The following is a 24,776-nucleotide window of genomic DNA, read 5'->3' as shown; positions in this document are numbered from 1 at the left end:
TAGCTACTATTTAATTTTCCCTATAAAAAAGTACTGAATATTGGAACTGGATACGCGACTTTTAGAACAAGTCAGCACGTGGCACTGCTGTACTCAGCTGTAGTTTCAGCTGATTTGCAGGTGGAATGTTAGACAACACCATGTAGTCATCAGCCTCCATATAAGAGAGGCCCAAGCCTGAGCTAGCACAAATACTGAGTTACTTACCACCTCTAGAGAGGGTGGTCGCTCCAGGCCAGGGTTGAGCTCATGGGCAAGGCTGTGCAAGGAAGCTGTCTGTACAATGCCTGGCCTGCGGATATACAGAGGACTTCAGTCTCCTGTGCTGTTAATCTCAGTCAGTATGAGCTCAAATATTCACTAAAAATGTAAGGGTCACATTCTGCTCTCAGATGCCTATCTGTAGCTCTCATTAAGGTCAATGGAAACCATATCTACATTCACCCAAACAGGAGCTGACCCTAAGAATGCATTAAGCAAGCAAGATCACCTAGTCAGAGCACCATGATGCTCTAGAAGTTGGTAACATGTAACATTTGCTTCAAAATTCTTATCAAACAACTGCTGAGTTAAAGCTCTTCTATCAAGCAATTGTATTTTGTAAATCTATATGGGGAGATTTCACAAGTGGCAGACAATATCAAGCTGGATTTTACATTACGTGAACATTTTAAAAACAGGAATGAAATAAGAATGAAATTATTGTCAGATACTTTATGATCACTTTAAGCCTATGAAACTGCAGTAAACATTTTAAATGCATAACTGTTAAATTGCATTGTAAATTTTGTGCCTCCTGTTTTGTTGGAAAGCTCTCATAAGGCTAGTAGCTTCAGCTTTATCTTGCTGCTATGTGAGATCCTGGGCAAGTATGGTTCCTGCACTACCAGATTTCCAAAGCTTCACGGTATCCAAAGAATCTCAACATACCTCCTTTAGCTACAAATCGTAACGTTTTCTTGGCATTGTGCTTTTAACTCACAGTAGAGTAGGTAAGAGTTGATCCCCAATAATGACGTCTTTGAAGAGGATTCAGAATAAATGTACATGTAAGTAAATGCACACATCCACATCCGTTTCCAAGTTTGCCATTTATGAGGATTATCTATTCATACGGTTGAGAGCAAAACAATAACCATCTCATTTCCATCAAGAATTCCTTAAGCACAAGCACAGAATGATTTACCTTACAGATGAATGCATAGGAAGGGACAGAACACTTTCAACTAAATAATTTCCTTTTATGTGAAACACATTGCATATATAACAGACATAGAAAAATTTAACCATTCTGACCACCTATGTATTCCAGATACTTTACTTACCAGGTAATTGTAAGATACACATACTAGAATAAAGAATTCTGTTTTTTGTCTTCACATCTTTCCTTTCCTGCCCTTTACAGGCACACACACACATATGCATACGCACATGCACTGTACATCCAAACAGACGACATTTCAGTGAGGACTGGAACCACCCTAAAGCAGAGAACTTGCCAGCATTTTTGAAATCGAACATTCCACAACATGGCCTAAACATGTACTCCACTCATAAAAGGACAAATCAAAAGATATTACTTACATGTATGTGTCTTCTTTGTTACAGAAATACCTGTAGGGAAGAAACAATACAAACGTTAGCAAAATGACCGCGACGTAAATTCTTTTGACATGTATTTGATTGTTAGACTACTTCATTTCAGGCACACAGATGCCCCTACAAAAGAGGAATGAAAATTGCAATGATTTTTATGTTAGGGTGAGAAGGATCTCCTTTCTTTGCACCCAGACTTTAACGTTATATTCTCTCCTTACAGCTCATTAATGAATGTTTCAGCATGTGTCACTTATATGTTGTTGTTGTCATGCATATCTACACTGTGCTGATGCAAATGGGGGACATTCACAACACCATGGAAGCTTCCTTTTACTTCCCATGGTTAAAAACGTTACCACACTCGTATCGGCTGGTACACAACAATCTACCCAGCCAGAAGAGATTTGAGCAGTACAATTCATTTGCTATGTTATTAAGCTAAAGCAGCTCCCTGACTGCAAGCCATGGCTTATGCTCATTAAAAATGAATGAGTAGCTCTCCCAATATGAGTATTAATTGCTGTACTTCCAAGCTAGATACAAATATCTCCAAACTGTTAAGCATACACTTTCTGAAATAATGGCAATGTCTTTACACTACATAGGCACGTGGCAGCAAATCACCAATGATGTTCCAGTGCCAGTGAAATCTGAGAAGCATTTTAAAGAAAGTAACACAGTGAACAGAGTGAGGCAAAATTCATAATTCCAAATAAAGATAAAATTAACTCGGTTAAATGTCATTGGAATTCATGCTTGAATACAAGCAATATTGTCTCCACTTTAGTAGATAACTGATGCTGTACTCAGACTCTGCAGTATTTAAGCTTCACTTTCCTTGAGGGGAATTTCATGAGAAGTTACTGGAAGTAGAACAAGTATTTGAAGTATTTCATTTGTGATTAAGGCCAGTAATGAAATTTTGGAATCTGAATTGTTTGGCTTACTATTTATGAAAGAGGCAGACCAGTACCTCCTCAGCTCTCCTCTTTACCCTTTAACCACTAAAGGCCTTTTGATTTTGAATGATGTATTTCTGTGAGTGTGAGTACTGAAACCTCTTTACTCAAGAAAAGCCGAGTATCCAGGCTCTGGGAAAAGAAGTTCTAAGCAGTTACTCTGAGTAATTTTGTGAATGGGAGACACTGGTAAGCAATTCACAAAAATCAGACTACTAGGCCTTCATTAGATATGTCTACTGACTGAGATCTGTAAGGTCCCAGCCAAACCTACGCACACATTCCTCATGCAGCAGTATTTGCCCCTGCCCAGCTTGCTTGGTCAGCTCTTCCAATCCAGAGGATGCTTTACTGAATAGGAAATGCAGAGGAAAAAGGTCTTTAATATGAACACCATTTGCAAAACTTCCTCTCCCAACACTATTGCTAGTGAATTGATACGTCAGTGCACTTTCAGCATTATGGAAGCCATATGTGTGCTTTTCTCAGAAAATAACGCTTTCTGTAAAATCACTTTGAACAGAAAGTGCTTATGCTGTCACTTCTGATTACTCACAGCCTCTTCACAACGGGATTTGCCACAGCACAAAACAGACTTAGCTGTATTCGCCGACTGAGGGACTACTTCCCCTGACACACGAAACAGTGATGGAAATAGTAGTGCTTATATTTTTTTACTGTATTCTTTTTTATCTGAGTGGTGGGTTTTTCCAATCAAATGTTTCCACAATAATTACTGATTACCATCTCATAAGCCTTTTAGCTGTTTTATATAGATACCCTTAGATAACCTTTAACAACAGTTTAGAGGCAGGTTTTTTTTTTAATCACCTTTATAATTACATTGGTAGGTGCACTGAAATCAAAATATTTTTCTTTGAATTGAGTTTTTACCATGACTAATTGTGACCTGGTGGACCTAGGATGAATGTTGCCAGCAGTACAACTGGACGAGATTTAATCAGGAAGCTACGCTTGTATTAAAATAAGTCTGACTTTTCCTTCTAATTTGTGTGTTTTAAGAAGCCTTCCCTGTCACATCAGTAAGTATGAGCAAGTGGAAAACTGGAGCAAAAACGTACTGGGCTATCCAAACAGTTACTCAGGTTGGATGTACTGCAGCTAGTGCTTTAAATATTAAATATGCAATGAATTCCTACATCACTGCACTCTGTTTTAGTTTCAATGCAGGAGGCCAGTGCCTGCTATTCAAAACATCTAAGAAATATAATAAAACTCCTAGAAATTAATTAAAAAAACAGTCTGAAAACTACTTCATGTAAGACAGGGCTGCTGCACAAGCTCTGGCTTGCTTTTTTTTGATCAGTGCTAAATGCCACTTACATATATGTTTGTATGCCTTTCCTATGAGTTGTATCCCATAAGTCTTATGCAGACAACTCAGTAGTTCTTTTGAAATTGACAGGATCTCTTGAGAAACTAATTCTGGAAGCTCAATGTACATCAGTAATTTAGTTGACAAGAACGAGCTCAATTAATTCAGTTTGCTGTTGTTCCTACATATTTCCGGGAGTGGATGATAAGTTACACAGTTTGAGTAGATATGATCTAATTCACCGCTGACAAGCAAAGACGTATTTATTTGTAGTAAGTGGTGTGCAAATGACCCACTGATTCCTTTAAAAGTGATAAGTAATGTACAATTCCATTTTTTAATGTTTCTTCTGCATGCAGCACCATTTCAAAAAGCGATATGCTTCATAATATGTGAGAATTTGCCATTATTAGCATTGTCCTGAACTTTCAACTTTCCATTCCTTCTTTAACAAATAATAAAAAAAAAAACTAAAATAAAGAAAGCAAGAAACAACCCTAACTTCAGTGTTGTTAATACAGCAAGACTTCCTGACTTAACCAACTAGACTTCAAAGTAAAGCAAAGGAAATGTCATGAAAATACCACAATATATCACTGCCATGGTTATCAGTGAGTGAAAGTTTCAGTATTACAGTTATCACAGAATTTATCACTTCAGCAGTGCAATTTGACATTCCAGATAAACACCAAATCTTAAGCAAATTAACTTCTTAGACTTTTCATTGTTGCTATGCAATGCTCTTTGCAACAGTAATCATTTTTTTTTTAATGAAAAGAATTCATACCACATTCCCTTTCCCCCTCCTGCCAACTACATGCAATTTGCCACGATGGGTGATATTTACAAAAAGAGCTTTCTGTATGCAATGAACTTTGAAAAGAGTATCTAACAACAGAGACAGGATATTCTTTTGCAAGAAGTTAGCCTGACTGACCTTCACTAGTCAGCTTCAAATAGAGATAACAATGTCTTCAAGTACAAAAAGAGACTCAGATATTTTATACATCAGAAGCTATTTCTCACAGTTGCCCATCCAAATAAAAAAGCATAATGAAATGCTGCTTACTCTGTGAACCCAGATCCCTGCTGCTGTTGTACAGTTGTCAACTTTCCATATTTCAAGGGGAAAGCATACTTTGATGTACAGAATGATAAATAAAAAGTCCCCTGTCTGGCAGAATACATTACTCTGCAAAATATCAAAGGAGGATATTCTTGAGAGCAATTTTCTTAAAACTCCAAGAAAACCCTTCCTCAGAAGTTTGTATGCATAAAGATACGCGTCGCTGGCAAACCTAGTAGCTAATCTTCAGGACTTCTGTTAAGAACCATTGTGCTTCCCTTCCTTTTATAGAGTTTGCTTAGCTTTTGTGCTCAAACCCAGGTGATTCTCTCTGGTCCAATTACAGAGTATGGAGTTAGACGGTCTGCACATACGATGCTTTGCTCGTTTGGGCGTGTGCATAAACATGAAAACTTTTTGCTTACTTCTACCCTCCACCTAAGCCAGCATTGTGGCTTTGGTATATTCTGGAACTAAGCCCTTTCATGACAGATTGCAAATCTTTAGAAAAAAAAAAAAAAAGATTAAAATTTTAAACTCTACGCCTCCTGCCTAACGTACTGTGTAAAATCAGAAAGAAAATGTATTACAAGCTTGGATCCCGCTGCGTTTCGTCCTGTCACTCCACTTCTTTTTTACTTTGTCACTACACAAAGCTAGCAATTAAGGTGGAAGATTATATGTAACACTTGGGCACTTGCAGAGAACCTACCAAAGCGGAATAATAGATCTGAGTATATTCAGACAGGAGTTCATTCTTTTAGAAACTTTAATAATGATTCATATTTAAGTCAGTATGGATCTCTGGCTTGAGGGTGCTTTGTGGTCTTTACAGGCAGTGTTTATAGCAACCAAGGTAAAAATAATGTGCACACAAGTATGGCAATACACGCTAGGTGGATTTAACTGAAGAAAATGATGTTGCAAAACAGAGTCCTTCTCTAGGACACTGTCTAGAGCTGTTAATGAGTAACAGCACGTATTACTCAAAATGCCTCAAATATTTTGAGCATTTTGTTCCAAAAATTGTTAATGGGCATTAACGTTTGTACTTCACTGCAAAGAGAAATAAATGATGTACCAAGGTAGCAAAGAACAAGGACAACATACACCAGGCAGCAAACCACTAGGCACAGAAAAACAATGAAAGTTATGTAACGAGGGGGGAAAAAAAAGGTTTCTTTTTCCTTTTTAACATCATTTTGAATAGGATAATCATAATATATTTAAATTTTAATAATATTCCAGTTTTTCCCAGATTTATTCACAGCTTTTACTGATTGGGAAAGAGCTCACCATCTGAAATGAGTTTTTCCAGAGAGGTCTACATCATGCTTTTGCAATAAAGACCATATGCACCAAAATCCTAGAAATCAAGGCTGACCTAAATCTTTCAGCCAGTAGTGAAAAACAAAATCTTGATTTTCTAAGATGCACAGCTGTTCCTCATACGTAAATACTCCCAGAGTATTTCTCAGAATTTTATTTCTGAGATGTTATTCTAGTCCTACTCCTAGAATTACACAATTATTTCAGAATTCGCTACAGAAAAATGTCCACTATTTCTTCAACTTCAACCAGATTTAAACCCAAGTTTTCTTTTTTTTCTTTTTTTTTTCTTTTTTTTCGTGTATTATCCCTATTTTACCGATAGCTGAACTTTTTAGCCCTTGCAGCTGAGAATGCCTTCCTGATTCTGAGACTGACTTCCTGCCTCATCTAAGAATGTTATGACTTCATTTTTCAGTAGGTGACAGACTACTGACAGATCTACCCAATAGCCCTTAAAATGACAGCAGCATCTGTGAAAACAAATTACTGTAATTCTTTCAACATTGCCAAGTATTCCTAAGAGAGAAAACATAACTATCATGAGAGTGGTTTGTAATCTGTGCAATTTTAAGTTAAAGAATTCCCTGTTCCTTTTAGATTTTCCCAAATCAGTAATGCTTAACAGCCCCTGAACTGACTTAAAACCTCTGATGCCAAAACTACCCAAAAAGAAACGAGAATTTGTCACAACAGAAATTCAAGATACAAAGTCTGCTGTTTAAGGGTGAGGTAACAATACAAATGCACTTAATGTTGGCTCAAAATTAAAATACTAACTTCTCATTTATGACAAATATTAAACTATTTTCCTCGTAATATCATTCTGGACTAGTGGCTACATCCAACTCGCTGCTACAAATCTTGCTGTAAATAATCTGTCCCTAGCTACACAGAAACCTGAATGTAATACTTGTTTGAGGCCAGAGTGAAGAGTCACCTTTTGATGCATGGCTCCCTCCCAGCTGGCACCGCTGCACCACGAGGTGATGGCATCACCTGACCGCACACAGCGCCTTATCACTTTCTTTACTCTCGATGTGTGATGAAATACTGAACAAATGTGAGAATAGGATGTGCAAGACTCCTAAGCTGTAAAGATGATTTTTAACCAGTTCTTCCTTGTATTTTTTTATTTTTTTATAAACCCACCGAAAGTTCCTCTAAGCTTTAGTATTTCTTTCATCCTCACAAATAAACACTAGAGTAGATTAGGAGCAAAGAGAGGAAGAAACTTCACTAAGTAACCATTATGTTCTTACATGATAGAGGTCACCACATAATGCATGGCTATGGGGTATTCCAAGTTTGCACCATATTTTATATATTACAAGTCAAAGATAGTTCAGCACTGCATATAAGACTATTTTCAGCAGGGGTCCATACAGAAAAATTTTGAATGAGCTTTGTTTTAATGACTACTTATTACACAACTGACTGAGCAAATGACAAAGTAAGGATTTAAAGACAGTCTTGCAGAGCAACACAATTACATTGACGGAATCCAGCTGAATGTGCAAAGTTGCATAAATCCAAGCAAAGCACTACAGCTCTGGAGGTAAAATAAAAACTGTAAAGAAAATCACCATTTCCTAAAACCTGTCACAGATGTTACTAATGCTGCTATATTCTACACAAATCACGACTCTTACTGTAAGTCATCATTTTACTCAGTGTAATAGAGACTGCAGAATACTAGCTACAGAGACACCTCTGCTGTAAGCGCTCCCATTCTTCCTCAGAGCGACATTCAAAGAACAGTCTCCTTCACCTAAAGGATCTGTCCTATCAGCACATCAATGGGAACAACTATACAGACAAGAAACTCTGTAATCCATGCAGTTTCAGTATCTTACTGAAACTCCAGAACACAATCAGTGAAATCTTCTTAGTATTTCTAAGACCACAAACGAAACTGTTCATAGGTCATTTATGAACAGAATATGCCTGTAAAATACACAAATATGAGAATTAAAATTTCCTCTGGAATCTGTATGCATTCAGAAAATATAACAGCAATAACAAAAGATATAATTCTATAATTCATGAGCTGCCGACCTACTATGTTTTATAAGATGACATCCAGTGTGTACCAGTGCTGCAATGGACTACCTGCTTTTACACGTAGTACACTCATTTATAAAATGAATTATTCCATAATTCAGTAATACAGCAACAAGTATTTTCCAGTCACAGAATCCTATCTCCTTGAAGAACTCACAGTATATTGTGTCATATACTACTTGGTATGATTGAATCTATTTGAAATAGCATTAATATGCCACATAAGATAGTCTAAATTTTATAGAATGAAAGTACATTCTGGAAAATCATATCCTGCACTAGCTACACACCACTCATGCAGCTGTCCTTACTGTAGTAGCTCATGTTCTAGTCTAACTGAAAGTCTCAGCTCTTTGTGACTCTTCCAAACATGCTGGAAGTATCTTTGTCCAGTTCTGTCTTATATAATCACTAAGGTCAGAAAAGACCTCTAACATCATCTAGTCCAACCATCAATCCAACACCAATTTTTCCCACTAAACCATGTCCACATCTTTGTGCCACATCTACCCTTTTCTTGAACACCTCCAAAGACAAGGCTCCACCAACTCCCTGGGCAGCCTGTTCCAATGCTGGACCACTGCTTCAGAGAAGTTTTTCCTAATGTCCAACCTAAACCTCCCATGGGGCAATTAAAGGCCTTTATTTCTTGTTCTATCACTCATTAGCTGGGAGAAGAGACCAACCTCCACCTCGCCACAACATCCTTTCAGGGAGTTGTAGGGAGCAATAACGTCTCCCCTAAGCTTTCTCTTCTCCAGACTAAACAATCCCAGGTCCTTCTGCTACTGCTCATAAGACTTGTGCTCCAGAGCCTTCACAGCTTTGCTGCCCTTCTCTGGACACACTCCATGGCCTCAATATCTTTCTTGTAGTGAGGGGCCCAACACATAACACTTAAGTTGCGGCCTCACCAGTGCTGAATACAGAGGGACAATCATATCCTGCTGGTTGCACTATTTCTGACACAAGCCAAGATGCCATTGGCCTTCTTGGCCACCTGGGCACAGTGCTGGCTCACGTTCAGCCAGATGCGGACTAACACCCCCAAATCCTTTTCAGCCTCACAGCTGTTGTGACCACAGTGCAGGACTCAGCAATGGTCTTTCTGAATCTCATACAAATGGCTCCAGCCCATTGGCCCAGCTTATCCAGATCCCTCTGTAGGGCTTCCTACTCTCAGGCAGACTGACACTTCCTCCCAGCTTGGTGACATCTGCAAACTTACTTAAGAGTGTCTCATAAAACTACATACCACTTCTTCATATTTCTTTTGGAGAAGTGTCACCAAATAAAACATTCCATTCTTTCCATCACCCAAATTTCCATCTAAGAGCAAGTACTGGCATTGAAACCCATATAATATTTAAGATTATTTAAGATGGGAGCGAATTGTTAGAATCAGGTTGATTCTGTATGTGAATATGGTATGAAACCCCTTCAAAGCTCTGAAGGATTCTTCACGTGAAAGGAAGCAAATCATACAGTATCATATTCTGAAGTATTATTTCATAGGAATATAAATTTTTTCAAATTATTATTTGTATATATAGCTCTTCATATAAAATGAAAACAAAAATAAAATATTAAGTCAAAAGGACAGAACTGTTTTGGATTTCAAGAACTTCAGTTCATCCTCTTTCTTACATGAGTTCAAATCAAAGCTGGTATGCAAAATACATGGTTAGAAGGTGTGCTGCAACATGCCCTACTGGCTTGTTACATCAAAGTATTCCCCCTCTTTTTTTTTTTTTTTTGTCTAAGTCAGATGTTCACTTCTCTTGAACTAAAGAGATCATGGAGATCGCTGTGATTTAAAAAATTCATTACCAATTCAAATGCCAGTTGTAACTGCTTGATTCCCAGAAACAACCATGAAAAGAGAATGCTCACAAATTATTTCCTCCAAATAAGCAAAATTTACACAATAAAAAAGTATTGATAATATTTCTTGTAAAAAACTACCTACTAAATATATAATTTGTACATTAGCCATTAAATTGGATAATCACCTACATGCATTCAAAGTAGAGTAATCCTTTTAAGTGATCAAATACAAACGTAGACAATTTTTCCCCCTTAAAGCCAGATGGTTACTGTACATGCCACTCATTCTATGGCAAATACAAGACCTCGTAGAAATCCAGTATTAGAACACTAAGCATGGTGTTAATGCATGTCAAAACAACATTTCAGCTTCTACAGATTTAGAACCGCTAAACAAAATGAGGACAATGGACAAATATTATTATCAGTATTGCAAAGATGCTAATGCCAATGAGAAGAGTGCCTTGGTACTAAGCCCTGGCAGTATCATATTCCAGTGTCCTTCAGCACCTGCAAGATAGGATGGTCTCCTCCACAAACTACTAAAACGTAGCTGGGCAGGCTGTAAAACTGGGATGAAAAAGGATATAAAAACCTGTGAAGTAATTGAAATATGCTACGTATTTTAGTATGTATTTGAAAGTTAGGCATCTTGAGTATCACAAAACCCCAATAAAACACAGACGAGTCTTCTGGAGAGGCGGGTGGAGAGGAACCTGATGAGATTCAACAAGGGCAAGTGCAGAATCCTTCATCTAGGGAGGAATAACCACATGCATCAGTACAGGTTAGGGCTGAGCTGCTGGAAAGGCGCTCTTCAGAGAAGGACCTGGCTGTCCTTGTGGACAACAGGTTGACTATGAGCAGCAGTGTGTCCTTGTGGCCAAGAAGGCCAGTGGTAGCCTGGGGTGCATTAAAAAGAAGTGTGGTCAAGGGAGGTTATCCTCCCCCTCTACTCTACCCTGCTGAGGCCACATCTGGAGAACTGTGTCCAGTTCTGGGCTTCACAGTTCAAGGCAGATAGGGAACTTATAGAGAGAGTCCAGCGGAGGGCCACAAAGATGATTAGGAGCTTGGAACATGTCCCTTGTTTAGTTTGGAGAAGAGAAGGCTGAGGGGGGAAGTCAAATGGATGGGGTCAGGCTCTTTTCAGTAGTACCCAGCAACAGGACAAGGGGCAACAGGCACAAACTGGAATAGAGGAAGTTCCAAACAAACATGAGGAAAAAAATTCTTTACTTTGAGGGTGACAGAGCACTGGAACAGGATGCCCAGCGAGGTTGTGGAGTCTCCTTCTCTGGAGATATTCAAAACCTGCCTGGATGCTTTCCTGTGTAACCCACTGTAGGGAGCCTGCTTTAGCAGTGGGAATGGTTAGACTATCTGATCTCCAGAGGTCTCTTCCTATCCTTACAATTCTGTGATTATCAAGCCAGAAAAAACAGTGGGGAGAAAGACACTATCAGGCGATATATCAGCCCCATTTGCCCTGACATCTAAGTTGCTCTGGGAGATCTCCAATCCAAATATAGGCATGAAAAAGTCCAGGTTAACTTCTGACAACAAACAGGAATAACATACAAGATCATGTGTTTGCAGTCTAAAATACCTTTTTCTCTTTTCTCCCCTCCCCCAATTCCTTACGTAACTTAAAATTATATTATCATAAGGAGTATGCTATTGCACATTCCTGAGTGACTTCTGACTTCTGTGACTGACTAGGTAGAATTGCAGAGTTCACAAAGATTTGAGTAACTGAGTGAAAAACAAGCTATTCAGAATGTGAAGATTTATCCCACATCAAAAAGCACAAAATGATCACAGGTACTTTGTTTTCCTTAGTGTTACTGGGTTGACACTTTTTGTGATACTTCACATCAGCAAGTTAGCTTTTAAATATCCTTGAAAAGCAAATATTAGTTGCCATTTACAGACAATGAAACAGAAACCAAGCAGTTATGTAACTACAAGTCATGTATTTCTAAGACTGGGTTGGCAAGCTTTGAGTACCAATCCTAACTCAAATACTGCAAGCAAGGATTTTCTTACTGCATCTTTCACAATCTGCTTATGAATTCATCAAGACTGAGACCGCAAGATAAGCAATGGACCATGTCTGAGGAGCGGAATTTTAACAATTTACCTCATAATATAATCAACTTTTATTTTACAATTTAAATTTCGGCCTCTGTTCTAAAGGCAGTTCTTGTAATAATGTGCTGAGATCTTCTTTTAAAAATATAAGATATGAAAGTATTGGTATATTTCCATGTGAAAATACATAGAAAATAACTTTCAGGAGAAAGTTTTTCAAATTACCCTACAATACTCGAAATTACCCTCCTGTACTAAGGAGAGCTACGAAGATAGTGAAGAGTTTAAAGGGAAGATGTATGAGGACCAGCTGAAGTCCTTGGGTTTCTTCAGCCCAGAGCAGGGCAGGCTCAAGGGAGGCCTCATGGCAGCTGCAGCTCTTCAAAGGGAGCAGAAGGGCAGCGCCCAGCTCTGCTCTCTGGTGACTGAGACAGGGCCCGAGGGAACAGCACGGAGCCGTGTCAGAGGAGGGCCATGTGGGTGTTAGGATGAGGTCCTTCACTGAGAGGGCAGTCAAGCACTGGAACAGGCTGCCCAGGGCAGTGGTCATGGCACCAAGCTTACCGGCGTTCAAGAAGTGTCTGACAATGCTCTGAGATATATGGTCTGATTTTTGGGAGGCCCTGTGTGGAGTCAGCAGTTGGACTCGATCCTTGTGGGTCCCTTCCAACTCCAGCTCAGGATATTCTATGAGTCTATGACTCTATGCGTAATATATAATTCCACACTGACTACAGAGCACTGTTGTTTTGTAGACTTCTAAAGGATTGTAAACAACTGCTGTTTCATAAGGTAGCTATTTCTCTGCCATACAAGCCCTTTCAAAATCACTAAGGAAGTTTATAAGGCTGAATAAATTTCTTGGTTCACTCCAAGGACTTTAAGCTGACTTCCATCAACTTAACATCTTGGATGAGTTTGACCCACTGTATGTTAATTGAAGCCAACTCTGGATATCAAGTTCTTACTATAATGGTAGGATTATTTTAATTGAAAGACTATCAACATTTTTAATACAGATGTTTTCTTTGCTCAATTGTTCTGCTAAGTATTTAGATGGCTATATTTTTGATCCAGAAAAAATGATTTCTTCCATATTACTTTATCTATCCCAACTGAATACTCCAGTTGTAATGTGTCTGTACGTTTGCCTTTCATTATTCTTCTGAGACTGACTGTTGTAAAAAATTATACTTTTTCAAGCAGTCTCCCATCATGGTAACTTTTTGTTCTTTCAAAATACACTGAGGTTAAATCTCAACTTTTCATTGCTTCACTCTCCTGAGAAAAAGAAATAAGATTCTATTATGTCTTCTTGATCAGCTTCGACGAATAAGGGGAAAACAGGGATAAGAAAGAATTTGTGCTAAAAGTTTATGCAAAATTTGAGACTTGAATATAGCACAAGTAGTACTTCAACACTTCAGACTCCTTCCATGCTGAGACCCCTGGAGAGTTGAGTTTAAATCACTAAACTTATTTCAGGAAAGGGGAGAACACTCTGGAGAAAACTCTGTTGAATCCAGCAAAATTAATAAACTGGTTGCTCCCAATGTGAACTACATTTTCTGACAGAAGTTTGACAAAATTTGTAATTCCCTCTAAGCTAGCTTGTGAATGCTGCACTTGTTGCTCATTTTTAACAATTATTTAATACTCTAACACAATAAAAGTGATAAAAATTGTTAACTTTCACTCATCTATCACTTTCAGTGCCAGTTTCTTTATCATAATTTCCCCTTATCACAAACGATAAAGGAAAATTATGATTTACATGAATGTCTGCCAAAAAGGGCAACCTAGTATTTCCCTATTAAAAAAAGGTCATGTATTACAAAAAAAGTTTAATCTACATTAGATCATTTTTGTTGAAAGAAATCAGAACTAATAATTCAAAAGTTACCTCAATAAATCCATAAAACTATGGAAAACAGAATCAGTTAAATTTATTTGTCATCTAGCTCCACTCATTTAGCATAATTACACCCTAAACATGGTTGGACACACACTTTTCAGAGTTTTTCTTCTCCTCCTCTTACTGAAAGCCATTACTGCTTTTCATCTCCATATGCTTAGAATGCCAGCTGTTTCGAAGCACTCACCACACTGCTGTGATGGCTGGGGATGAGGAGTACAGTCTAACTCTGAGCAGATCCTTGTATTCATGGACTAGTGGCAAATCTTAATTCTTTTACAAAAATGATTGTATGTTCCAAAACTAAATGCAACTTGTAACATCTTTAAATGGTGTAAGAAATAGAGTAAGGTGTTAATACTCCTTTGACCTTAAGAATATTTTAGAAATTCTATAATAAAAAAGCCTATATCTAACTACACTAAATAAAGCAACAAAATGAATTAGAACAGAATCCATTTTCTTTTTGTAACATATGAAAAGTGTTTGCCATTTCATGAAGACAAGTCAAAAACACACCTTGAATCAGTGCTCTGACAGCTTTGTGTTTACCTTGTCAGAATAGAGGCCCTTCATCATTAATAAGCCTTTATTTCTTTTAACCACTACAGAACACAGATACCAAGCACATGTATTTTTCTTTTACACTAGAACTCTCTCAAGCCTGTAATTGTATTACAACGTTAAGATGCATCCCATAATACGGAATCTAGTAGCACCTTCACAAATCTGTCACCCCTTCCTTCCCCTTATACATGGGACATGATACCTTCCCATCAAGTTGGAAAGATCTTCCATTAGAACATCAAGAGTCTCTCTGAAAAGTTATACTCTTGAGTGGGAAAATACCTGCTGAGGACAAAGAAAGGGAAGGAAAGATCACATTAAGGAGTATCCTAAAAGACTGTGTAGATATGTGTCCTGTACACAGAAACTAAGCTCACACCACAGCTATAGTAATTTGAAATTTTATAATTTTATAATAATTTGAAATGGTCCTGAGCACTTATTAGTCCAGTCTTCTGGCAGTTCTGCTGATAGGCAACCACATGTTCCTGTTTACTGAGTGACAGTAAATCCATGTGTTGCACTCATCATTCCAGGCCTCCTCCTACAACACATGCAGGCTTCATCTGTGGAATGTGATTTGTAAAGCTGCTCACTGCCTACCAAATCTCAGTTTGTCCCGGCTGGGTTATTGCTCATTTGTTCTTTCAGAGCTGAAAGATTTCTTGTTTATTATACATTAAATTTAATGAAATGCAGTGGAGTACTTCAAACAAAATATATACATCTCCACTGATATGGCTGACACCTGTCAGGCTGAAGTTATGTGGTCAAGATTTCATCTGTCTGAGTTAAAAAGGAAGAAATGTTTTGGATCTGAACTAGTACATCAAGAACCAAGAGACCTGTACTTAAATTCTGGTCTTGCCATTAATTTTTCTAACAATTCTGCAAAATTCACTTGACTTCTATGCATTACAATCGCTTACCAACAATACAGATAAACTCAGCCTTTATCTTCTACTCTTTGCCAGGTACATTCATATGACAAACGTTTTAAGATGAGATTTGATTCTTGATATAAGTTTGGATCACTCCACTCAGCACGTTGGTGCTTCTCAACAGTATTAAAATATTCTGTATGGGTAAAAATCACTGAGATTCATCACAATGATTGTAACTTTTGTTACGAGAAAACAAATTTGGCTAAAACAAACAATTTCAGTCCATCCTGTACATTATATCATCCTCAACGCTCACTAGAAAGTGTAACCATCTAAGCACAATTAGCCAGCAACATTTTTCCTTAAACTTTCTGCTCCCCGAAGACAATGGTTTCCTCAGGAACCCAGTGAGAGCTTTAACAAATGCTTGGAAGCAATATGAAGCTGTACTGCAGGAAAAAAAAAAAAAAAAAAGCATGAAAATATCCAAAGAATCCCACATTAGTTATTCTTAGGGCTCTAGGGAAATTAAACAAGGGTAGGAGAAAGGCATAACCTAACTCCTTTACATACATAGCTCAAATCTACAGCATTAGCAACAGAAGCTAGACAAGAAAATTGAGCACTGGTCTGTAAATTCATTCTAATGACATCACTGCCAGGATTATTCTTTCGGGAATGGCTTGTGTAGGGGGGCTGGGAAGAGAAGGCAGGGGATTCAGGAAGGGAGATTTGATTACGTTTGAACTATTTCGATTTGAGGATGCTCTTCACTGACAATATAGAAACCATCTTATCTGAGAAGGGATTTCACTCAGCTGCTTTAAAAATCCTCCATACATACTGAAAGTCAGCACATTCCCTGCAGGATCAATTGGCACGACAAACTCTCAACATCCTCTGTACCATCTTAAAAAAAAAATGTATTTCCATAGAAAAACCTTTTCCAGGCAAAAATATGACATGCAAGGGTTTGTCCTGGGGCAATTAAAAAAGAACCTTTTATAAGTAAATTTAGTGCTTGCAAAAAGTTGCTGCATTGACAACACTCAGTACCGAAGGGTTTTCTTTAATCCAACAAGCTGCAGCAGAGTGAATGTCTGCTTTCTGCCACTGCTTTATCTCGCAGTGAAATGAATTAGATCTAAAGAGGGGGGTTATAGTGAGTTTAGCTCTTCATGCTAATTTATCATTAAAAATTACTTTTAAACGTACAAGCAGTCTCACCGATTTAAAAGGAAAAAAAAACACCCAAACACTTGAAGTGCTTAAATGACTTCTTAAATTTTAAGCAGTCAAGTACACTCTCTTTTGAAATGGGCAAGATGACAGCCAATTAACGGCAACAAAAGCGCTGAATGGAGCTCTTGGTACACAGGTGGTAAGCTGGTAAGAAAATCAGATCTCCTTATTTAGGTTTCTTGCATTCTCTGCATTAAAACATTGAGTTTATCTAAAATATTGCATGGCAGTAATTGTTTTTGTCAAAGATGTTTCTTTATAAAATGATAAATAATATTTATAGACTTTTGGTATAAGTACTACTTTTTACATTGCATCTGTTGCTATATACACTGTATCTGCACACCACGTATACACATAATTATCCCTAGATAACAGTGATATCTATAGAATCATTCCTAAAAAAGAAAAAAAAAAACAACAGAGAGTCACTTAAGGAAAAAAAAAAAGCCTTCAGTTTTAAAATTCTGAAACTACAGCCTTATAGGTGATGATCTTTTGCAGAATACAGGGGATTTAGCAAGCAAAATGTAAATTAAGTCAGACTGGTTTAAATGGGATCTCCAGCAGAAGGAAAGGATTGCCAAACCATAGGCAGTTCCTCCCTAGCAGCTCCAGGCTGGGCCATCCACCGGGGCTGCTGAGCACTGCTGCTGCCCAGATGGAATCAGATCTGCACAGCAGGTAGCTCAGCTATGCTCATCCACACCAACTGACCCAGAGCTGCTACAGCACTGCCTTGCTACGTGAAGAATGGAATTGCTACTTTAACACTAGGCACCTAATTAAGGTCACTGCTTTTGATACCCTTGCATGTAGGGAACAGTTACAAGCAGATAGAAAACGTGTACATTACTGTATAATTGTGTGAGATTCACTTTCTGTTCTGTATCTGTTATTGAGAAAATTTACATTGACATGCATTGTGCCTACTTATTACAACCAACCTAGTGTTCTTCCTTGTCTGCTATCAGATTTAGCACTGACTAATGAAAGGTGGTTTTTTGGAACTGCTTTCAGAGAGGACTTGACAGCTGATGCAATCCAAGGTTCTAGGGGGACACTGTACTCTCCTTGTGCAAATAAACTGCCATTAACTTCAACATGACCAAAAGAGGGTGGAAACTGTGCCTTGAGCTGATGGGCCTGGCATATGCCTTAAGGCCAACAGCATGGCTTATCACACTCCTTTCTCGAGATGCCCATAAAAAACACTCAAAATGCCTGTAATAAACACTTCTGGGGACATGTCTCTATTAGTCAATGCATATAAAAAGCAGAACAGAAAACCATAGGCTGAGCTCCAGTAAAGTGAACAAATAGTTACTCATGCTCATTACAGTTACATCAAGGTTATTACATGCATTAAACAATGACGAGATGCTTCCAAGCAGCTCTTGTCTTCTACAGTCTTAAACACGAAAGTTTCTTTACACAAAAATGGGAATGCAGTGTTTCACCAACCCTTTCAGAGCTAATTTTTTATTTCTCCAAACTGCATACACTCAAGAAGTTAAGGAAACTACTAAGTCACTTCATATAAAAATAACATCGTACTCTGTGACATCAATAGCACTGCATAAATGCAACTAAGACTAGCAGCTAAACCAAAAGATAAGAAAAGGACACAGGAAAGGCAACTGAACAAAGGCAAAAAGGTAGCGTGGGGCATTGTGAAAGTAAGAATCCAGTAACAACTAGTTGAAAACACAGGAGAAATTCTCCAAGCAGCTCCCACACGTTCTGATGAAGGAATTCAAGGCATAGGTCCTTACTCTTATTTGTGTGAAGAGGAAATGGATATCTGCATATGCAGCTAAATATGTACGTGTATCTGAATATGCATTTTCCATATAGATGAGCAGTTCTGCCCACACGTCTAAAGCAAGATTCTGAATGTGTCCTTGAGCCAGGCATTCAATCTCTGCTCCCTATCTAAGTTACTGGGATAATATTGTCCCCCAGGGATCCTATGGATAAGGATAAATAGGATTGAGAGGTGCTAATACAACCCTGAAAGCTCATATCAATATTCTGATAGGTTCCTAACTAACATCACCACAGCACAACATTCAGTTATCTGGCAGACACTCAATGATATTATCAGCTACTTGGTTTAAATTAGTAGTTGCTCTTCATCAGCTTTTTCGTTTTCCACTCAAACTACGAGCACATATAATGAAAAATGATGGCGTACTGAAGTGGAGCTCAGAAAAAAACATTATTTATCTATTTCCTTACCTTTTCCTAACCTGAACTGCCATGTGAGAAGAGGTCACACAAGGCATTTGTCTGTGGAAAGAGCCTCTTTTGGATGCACAAAAAAAAAAAAAAAAAAGGAGCAGTATTTGTTACTAAAAATCATACAGGAGTTGTATAAATATTTACTGAGCTGAAAGAACAAGTTGGCCAGTGTTTTCCACCAATCGGTGGAAGGGAGTCTCTAATTAATGAAAGCAAAGCTGTAGGGTTTTAATGGGCACTTAAGACCAGTTCTGGAAGCTAAACACAAATGCCACAGTTCAAAGACTAGAGTCTATTAAGGCCTAGTGCACTCTTGCTCTCGGCTGACTGCTCGCAAACTGTGAAGAGGATTAAGGTGGATGGGATCACTGCCAACTTGAGGCTGTTAAACGACTGCATTACGAAAAAACCTCCATAGCTTACTGTTGAATATTTTTTCCACAAAATTCTCAGCCACTGGAAAAATAAATAGGGAGGGGGAAAGGTTATTTCTGGGGGGGCTGGAGAGGATGGTGTAAAATTGCACTGACAACAGCATGTTCATAACAACTTGACTCACTGAATACCAATAATAACAGGGGAAAAAAAGCAATAATTAATGACCAAGTCTATGTGCATTTCATTAAGTGCAAACAGCTGTCATAAATATCTTAATTTAAAGAGCTGCTGGACAGGGAATTACAGCACTCTAAAAAGCTTCTTCCTTCTGCTGCTTCACAGAACCGGAACATATCAAGGCTTTAAATTTTTAAACACGGCTTTCATGTTCTTTAGTGCACAAAAAAATCTCTGAAAAATCAGCTTGTTAAGAGACTCGCCTAGCAGCCTCCTACCTTTGCTTCTGTCTGGAATGCTTTTATACACTGAATGGAAATCAATCTGTGCATCAAAGTTTTAATTTTAAAAAATGTATTTGTTTAAACATGGCAATAACTTTACCTCATTTAGTGATACACTTCCTCAGTATATCCAGCATATATGCAAGCCTTGTTAAAATCTCACCCTTCCTGTTAAACTGGGCAGACTTAAAATTTTTCCCTCATTTTTCTTAGGAGTAACAATGTTATCGTAATTTAAAATTTGAACCATTTGAATGTCATAAAGACAGACCACTTCTTATGCCCAGAGTGTAACCAGAGCAAATTGGGAAAGAGAGCAACTCTAATTATGTCATAACAAGATACTACCAAAGGAATAATAGAGAATTGTGCATGACAAAACCTTCTCTCTCAAAACAGCAGTCCACTGCTGTCTGCTCTTTGTATAAAACGTTTTCAAGATCCTAACACTACTGCCTTCTCTGTTAATAAAAGTCACTTTATTTGCCACACCATATTTGCACATGTGGGGTTTTTCATTGCCTCCTCTTGCCAGTAAAGAATGACTAATAGCTGTAATTTGTCATTTCCCAGCTTTTGTGGTTTCTGTTTCAAGCAGCGTTCCTTATCTTTTGAGAGTTTCAATTTGGGGAAAATTGTCTTGTATACAATGTTTTCCTCCATTTCATGACAAGTTACCACCTAGAGATACTGCAGATGACAAGTGCATTGACAAGCACACTGACTGAGACACTTCTGTTTTGGTAACACTGCAACAGCATCCTTATCAGAAACATTACCTGCCTGTGTTGGTCAAGCAAAGCATGCTGGAATCAAACTATCTGACTTTCAGCTTCTGAGACTGAGCCATGAAGACAGATAGTGACAACAGGAAACACTACCTTTCTCTCAGAGAGGCTTTCTTTTCAAAAGCAAATGTTCTGCAGGGTCCCTGCTGAAAGGAGTGCTTAGTATTCACTTGCAGTACTGGGATACATCAAATCCTCCCTCTTAGATGCACAACTAGTAGCTGACTTAGGCCTACAAACACCCTGATGCTCATTTCCAAACCTAGCTCAGCTGCTGCATGGCCACTGGAAAACTGGCAGTGGCTGGACAGGTCCCAGGCAAACTCAGGGCCTGTCCTGTCAGCTTCCTGCCTCTGCCCTCATGTCCGCTTTCCTCTGAAGTGCTCGTCTTTTACATTAAGTCTTAGAAGATGAGCAACTATGAATGTGCTCCCCCCTGCTGCTACTCAACCCTCTGAAAGCTCCTCTACATGTGGAGCAGGATGCCCAGAAAGCATTTGGATTATGTCAGTATACTGGGTCAGAAATAGTATATAAGTACAGAATTATAAGGAATACAGACCTATCATCACTGCATTTTCTCAACTCCTTCAGGTCTAAAATGTGCTGTTTTAAGGGGTTTTAAGCACCTTCACTGTAAAACACACACACACACGAACAAAAACCGTAAAAAAATGGTTTAATAAATTTTGTGCATTTCTTCACAGAGACAGCAAAAGGCAAATATCTCAGTGGCAGGAAATCTGCTCACACAGGGGACATGGGCCTTAGAGCAGAAAGGCCACACCAGCACGCAGAAGTACCTCAGGGACAGCCCAGGGAGGTCCTCCACACCTGGATTTTCAAGTTAGCACCTCAACCACTTACACTACCAAACTCTTGCTCGGGTCCTGACCACCCCAACAATTCAGCCATGGATGACGACCGGCTTGAAGGCAGCCTCACACCCAGCCTCAGCCCTTTTCCAGACATGGCAAACGAAAACCAGGCAGCCCTGGCTAACAAAGTCAGCAAAGGCATAGTCTAAACCTAACTTTCAGTTCTGTCAGCTAACATACATTTTAACTTCAGATGATAAAAGCCTTTATAGTCTTTTGAGAAAATAAAGCCTAGGGTTCTGGCTGATGGAGAATTAAAAGTATTAAGTCTTAAAATGCTGTGAATATCCTCTTTTTCCATTTGTGCTAATACAAATGCAGAATTTAAGCAGTGCTTTGTTTTTATGTTTCCTTTTTCTTGTTCTTTTGCTGTATTTTTTGTAAGGAGGAAAAATGGAAATTGCCATCGCTTATTCTGGAATCAAGGAGAGAATCCAGTGAAGCCAGGCAGGGGCATTTAAGTCCCAAAAAACACAAGCTGCAAGCTTTGCATACACAGCTGTTTTATCTCAAAAGCAAGTTGCCAGCGTATTCCAGGAACAACACATGGTTTTTCTGTTTTCTTCTTTCATTTTCAAAAACATAATATAAACTCACCAAATGTGCTACACCATTGTGGGAGAGAACTAGGAAGAGGACAGACCGGGAAGTGTAACTAAACCTGGGCTGCAGTGAAACGCTGATTTCTAACTTCATACCTCAACCACCTCTAAGTGTGAAATGCTAACCGAGTGTCATTGCCAGCTACTGAGTTTCAGCATTCCCCAGGTCTCTGCTGAGACGCATCACTGGAAAACTTCCCAGCTGTCTTCCTACCTAGGCCTCCCGGTTTGGCAGCCTGAAAGACTGGTCCTTTCATTCTAAACCACTTCAGAATAAATAACATTGAGTGAGTTCAACTCCAACACCTCACCTAAATACAGCTTTTGCCCAAGTAATTTTTAAGAGCACTTTCTTGCTGGCTTATTTCCTCAGATGAGCTCATATGAAGTCCTTCACATTAGGAAGAAATAGGCAGTAAGGATGCATCCTTACATCCAGCTCTCTCAAAGGCAGAAAACAATTGTTGCTTTTTAACAAACAGGATTTTGATTCCCCCTCCTGTGACTTCTCCCTAACTGCTAAGAGCACAAGATCTTCGATAGTTTTCTCTGCCAACAGTGAAAAGCATACAGACCTCAGCATCAGTGCAAAAACACTGAACACAGCAGCGGCCCCACTATGGAAAATGAAGAATAATTTCCCATTTTCATCATACAGCAGAACTCCAGCTGCCTAACATGCCTGTACTGCATGCTCAGCTCCTTGCTAACACTCATACCCGTCAGTTAGAGGAAGCACAAGACAGTAAAACAGCCAGACAATCTACTGTTACTTATCTGTTTTTTTCACATTAATTATTTTTGGTTCTCACTTTTACGGATAAGGTAATTTTTGATATTTGACAAGACAGAGAAGAAAGCTCTCCCTTAAGTTTTATCTAATTCACCGTATACATTTTTTATTAATGCTAATGAATCTGTTTTTATGCCATCGTATAAACACCTCTGCACAAAAATGCAATCTGTGTGGCTACCTAACTAAATCTGACTGGCAAAATACCTGTAGAGACACACAACAGAAACTGCCTTTATGCAAAGAAAGTCTTAATACAGACTTTGATAGGAAGAGTCTAAATCTGTTTACAATTTTTCCATCAACTGTAATGTACCATTTAGGATACACTGAGAACGAACGTAATTCAGTTCACTTACACTACTGGTAGAACAGAAACCAATGATCTTTGCATTAGATATTAAAATGCTAATTATCCTAAAGGGAAAACAATATCATTCTGCTATGTTTCTAGCCATGCAAAAAGCAAAAAAGATCCACACAGTGCTTTTGTTCAACTGTCTGGATAGAGGAAGGGATATTGCCTGGTAACACAGGAACCATGAGCATAACTCACACCTGCCCCATTCAACAAGTCTCATGCAAGGACCAGAATATCATCAGGTGCAGCAAAATAAAAACAAGCATGAAGATGCATCTTGTTTAATTAACAGCTAGCCTCTATATATCGAATTGCCATCACACACTGGTTTTATACCACACAGTGATGGATACTGAAGTCATTAAAGCAGTGAATTTCCATCTGTGGTCACCAAAATTCTAAGGAACCAGTTTTATAATCTCAGTGTTCCTAAGTGTCAACGGTTTACGGGCGTTAGGCCTGATTCCGTGACAAAGGGGACGGGTGACCCACGGGCCCACGTCCCGGGAAAAGGGGAAAGGGGAAAAGGGTAGGGAGATGGCCCTGAGAGCAAAGAACAGCGGCAACAATCTGAGGAGAAACAAACTAATTTACTAAATAAGATATCAGAATGCAAAACAACACACTATAATACAATATAATTACAATTTAAGCTGATAAATCCAATACAGAGAGAGAGAATGTCCCAAAATCAAGGTAGGCCTTACTCTACTACCGACGATAAGACGGCTGGAGAGCGAGGTGCTGCCAAGACGAGAGACGGCGGAAAAAGGGATGAGGTCTCGTGATCTGCAAGTTTTTATACTGCGAGCTTTTATCTTTTCCCTCTGGCTGGAAAATGGTAACAGAGGAGCAAAGTGCTGTGGGGAATGTAGTAGTCCTTCTCTTCTGAGAACCAGGTACATTCACTACATGATGTTATGATGCGGAGTACCAATAACCGAAAATCATAAAACCATGACACTAAGTCCATGGGGCTAGACAGAATTCACTACAGAGAGCACTGAGGGAGCCAGTGGATGTAAGAGCTGGACCTCTCTCAGGAATTTACCAGAGATCAGGGGAGTCAGGAGAGGTCCCTGTGGGTAGAAGCTAGCCAACGTTACAGCCAGCTTCAACAAGGGCATGAGAACACCCAGGAAGCTACAGACCTACTGTTCTATCCTCAGTTGCTAGAAAAGTCATGGAGATTATTCTGGGGCACACTGAAAAGTACTTAATGAACAAAGCGATTAGCAGGCACAGTCAACGTGGGTTTATCAAAAGAAAGTCCTGCCTTAATAATCTGATCCTCCTGTTGACTTATTGGAGGGATGAGAGGCCTTGCAGAGGGATCTAGATAGATTGCAGCACTGAGAAATCAGCAATGGCAGGAAGTTCCACAAAGGT

At 38.8% G+C, this 24,776-nt stretch overlaps 1 protein-coding gene across 4 annotated transcripts in view; it reads right to left on the bottom strand.

Moving 5' to 3' along the window:
• RORA (RAR related orphan receptor A) overlaps positions 1 to 24,776 on the bottom strand; it is a 519,796-nt gene that overhangs the window by 110,130 nt on the left and 384,890 nt on the right. For all 4 annotated transcript variants that reach the window (XM_021407610.1, XM_021407614.1, XM_021407611.1 and 1 more), the window contains one exon: positions 1,585 to 1,614. In XM_021407610.1, coding sequence (XP_021263285.1) covers positions 1,585 to 1,614 — 30 coding nt within the window. The remainder of the gene's footprint in view (positions 1 to 1,584; positions 1,615 to 24,776) is intronic.

The sequence above is a fragment of the Numida meleagris genome, chromosome 9 (genome assembly GCF_002078875.1).
Source record: "Numida meleagris isolate 19003 breed g44 Domestic line chromosome 9, NumMel1.0, whole genome shotgun sequence".
Lineage (NCBI taxonomy): Eukaryota > Metazoa > Chordata > Aves > Galliformes > Numididae > Numida > Numida meleagris.
The sequence above is the reverse complement of the archived record's forward strand: the minus strand, read 5'-3'. Positions and strand labels throughout refer to the sequence as shown.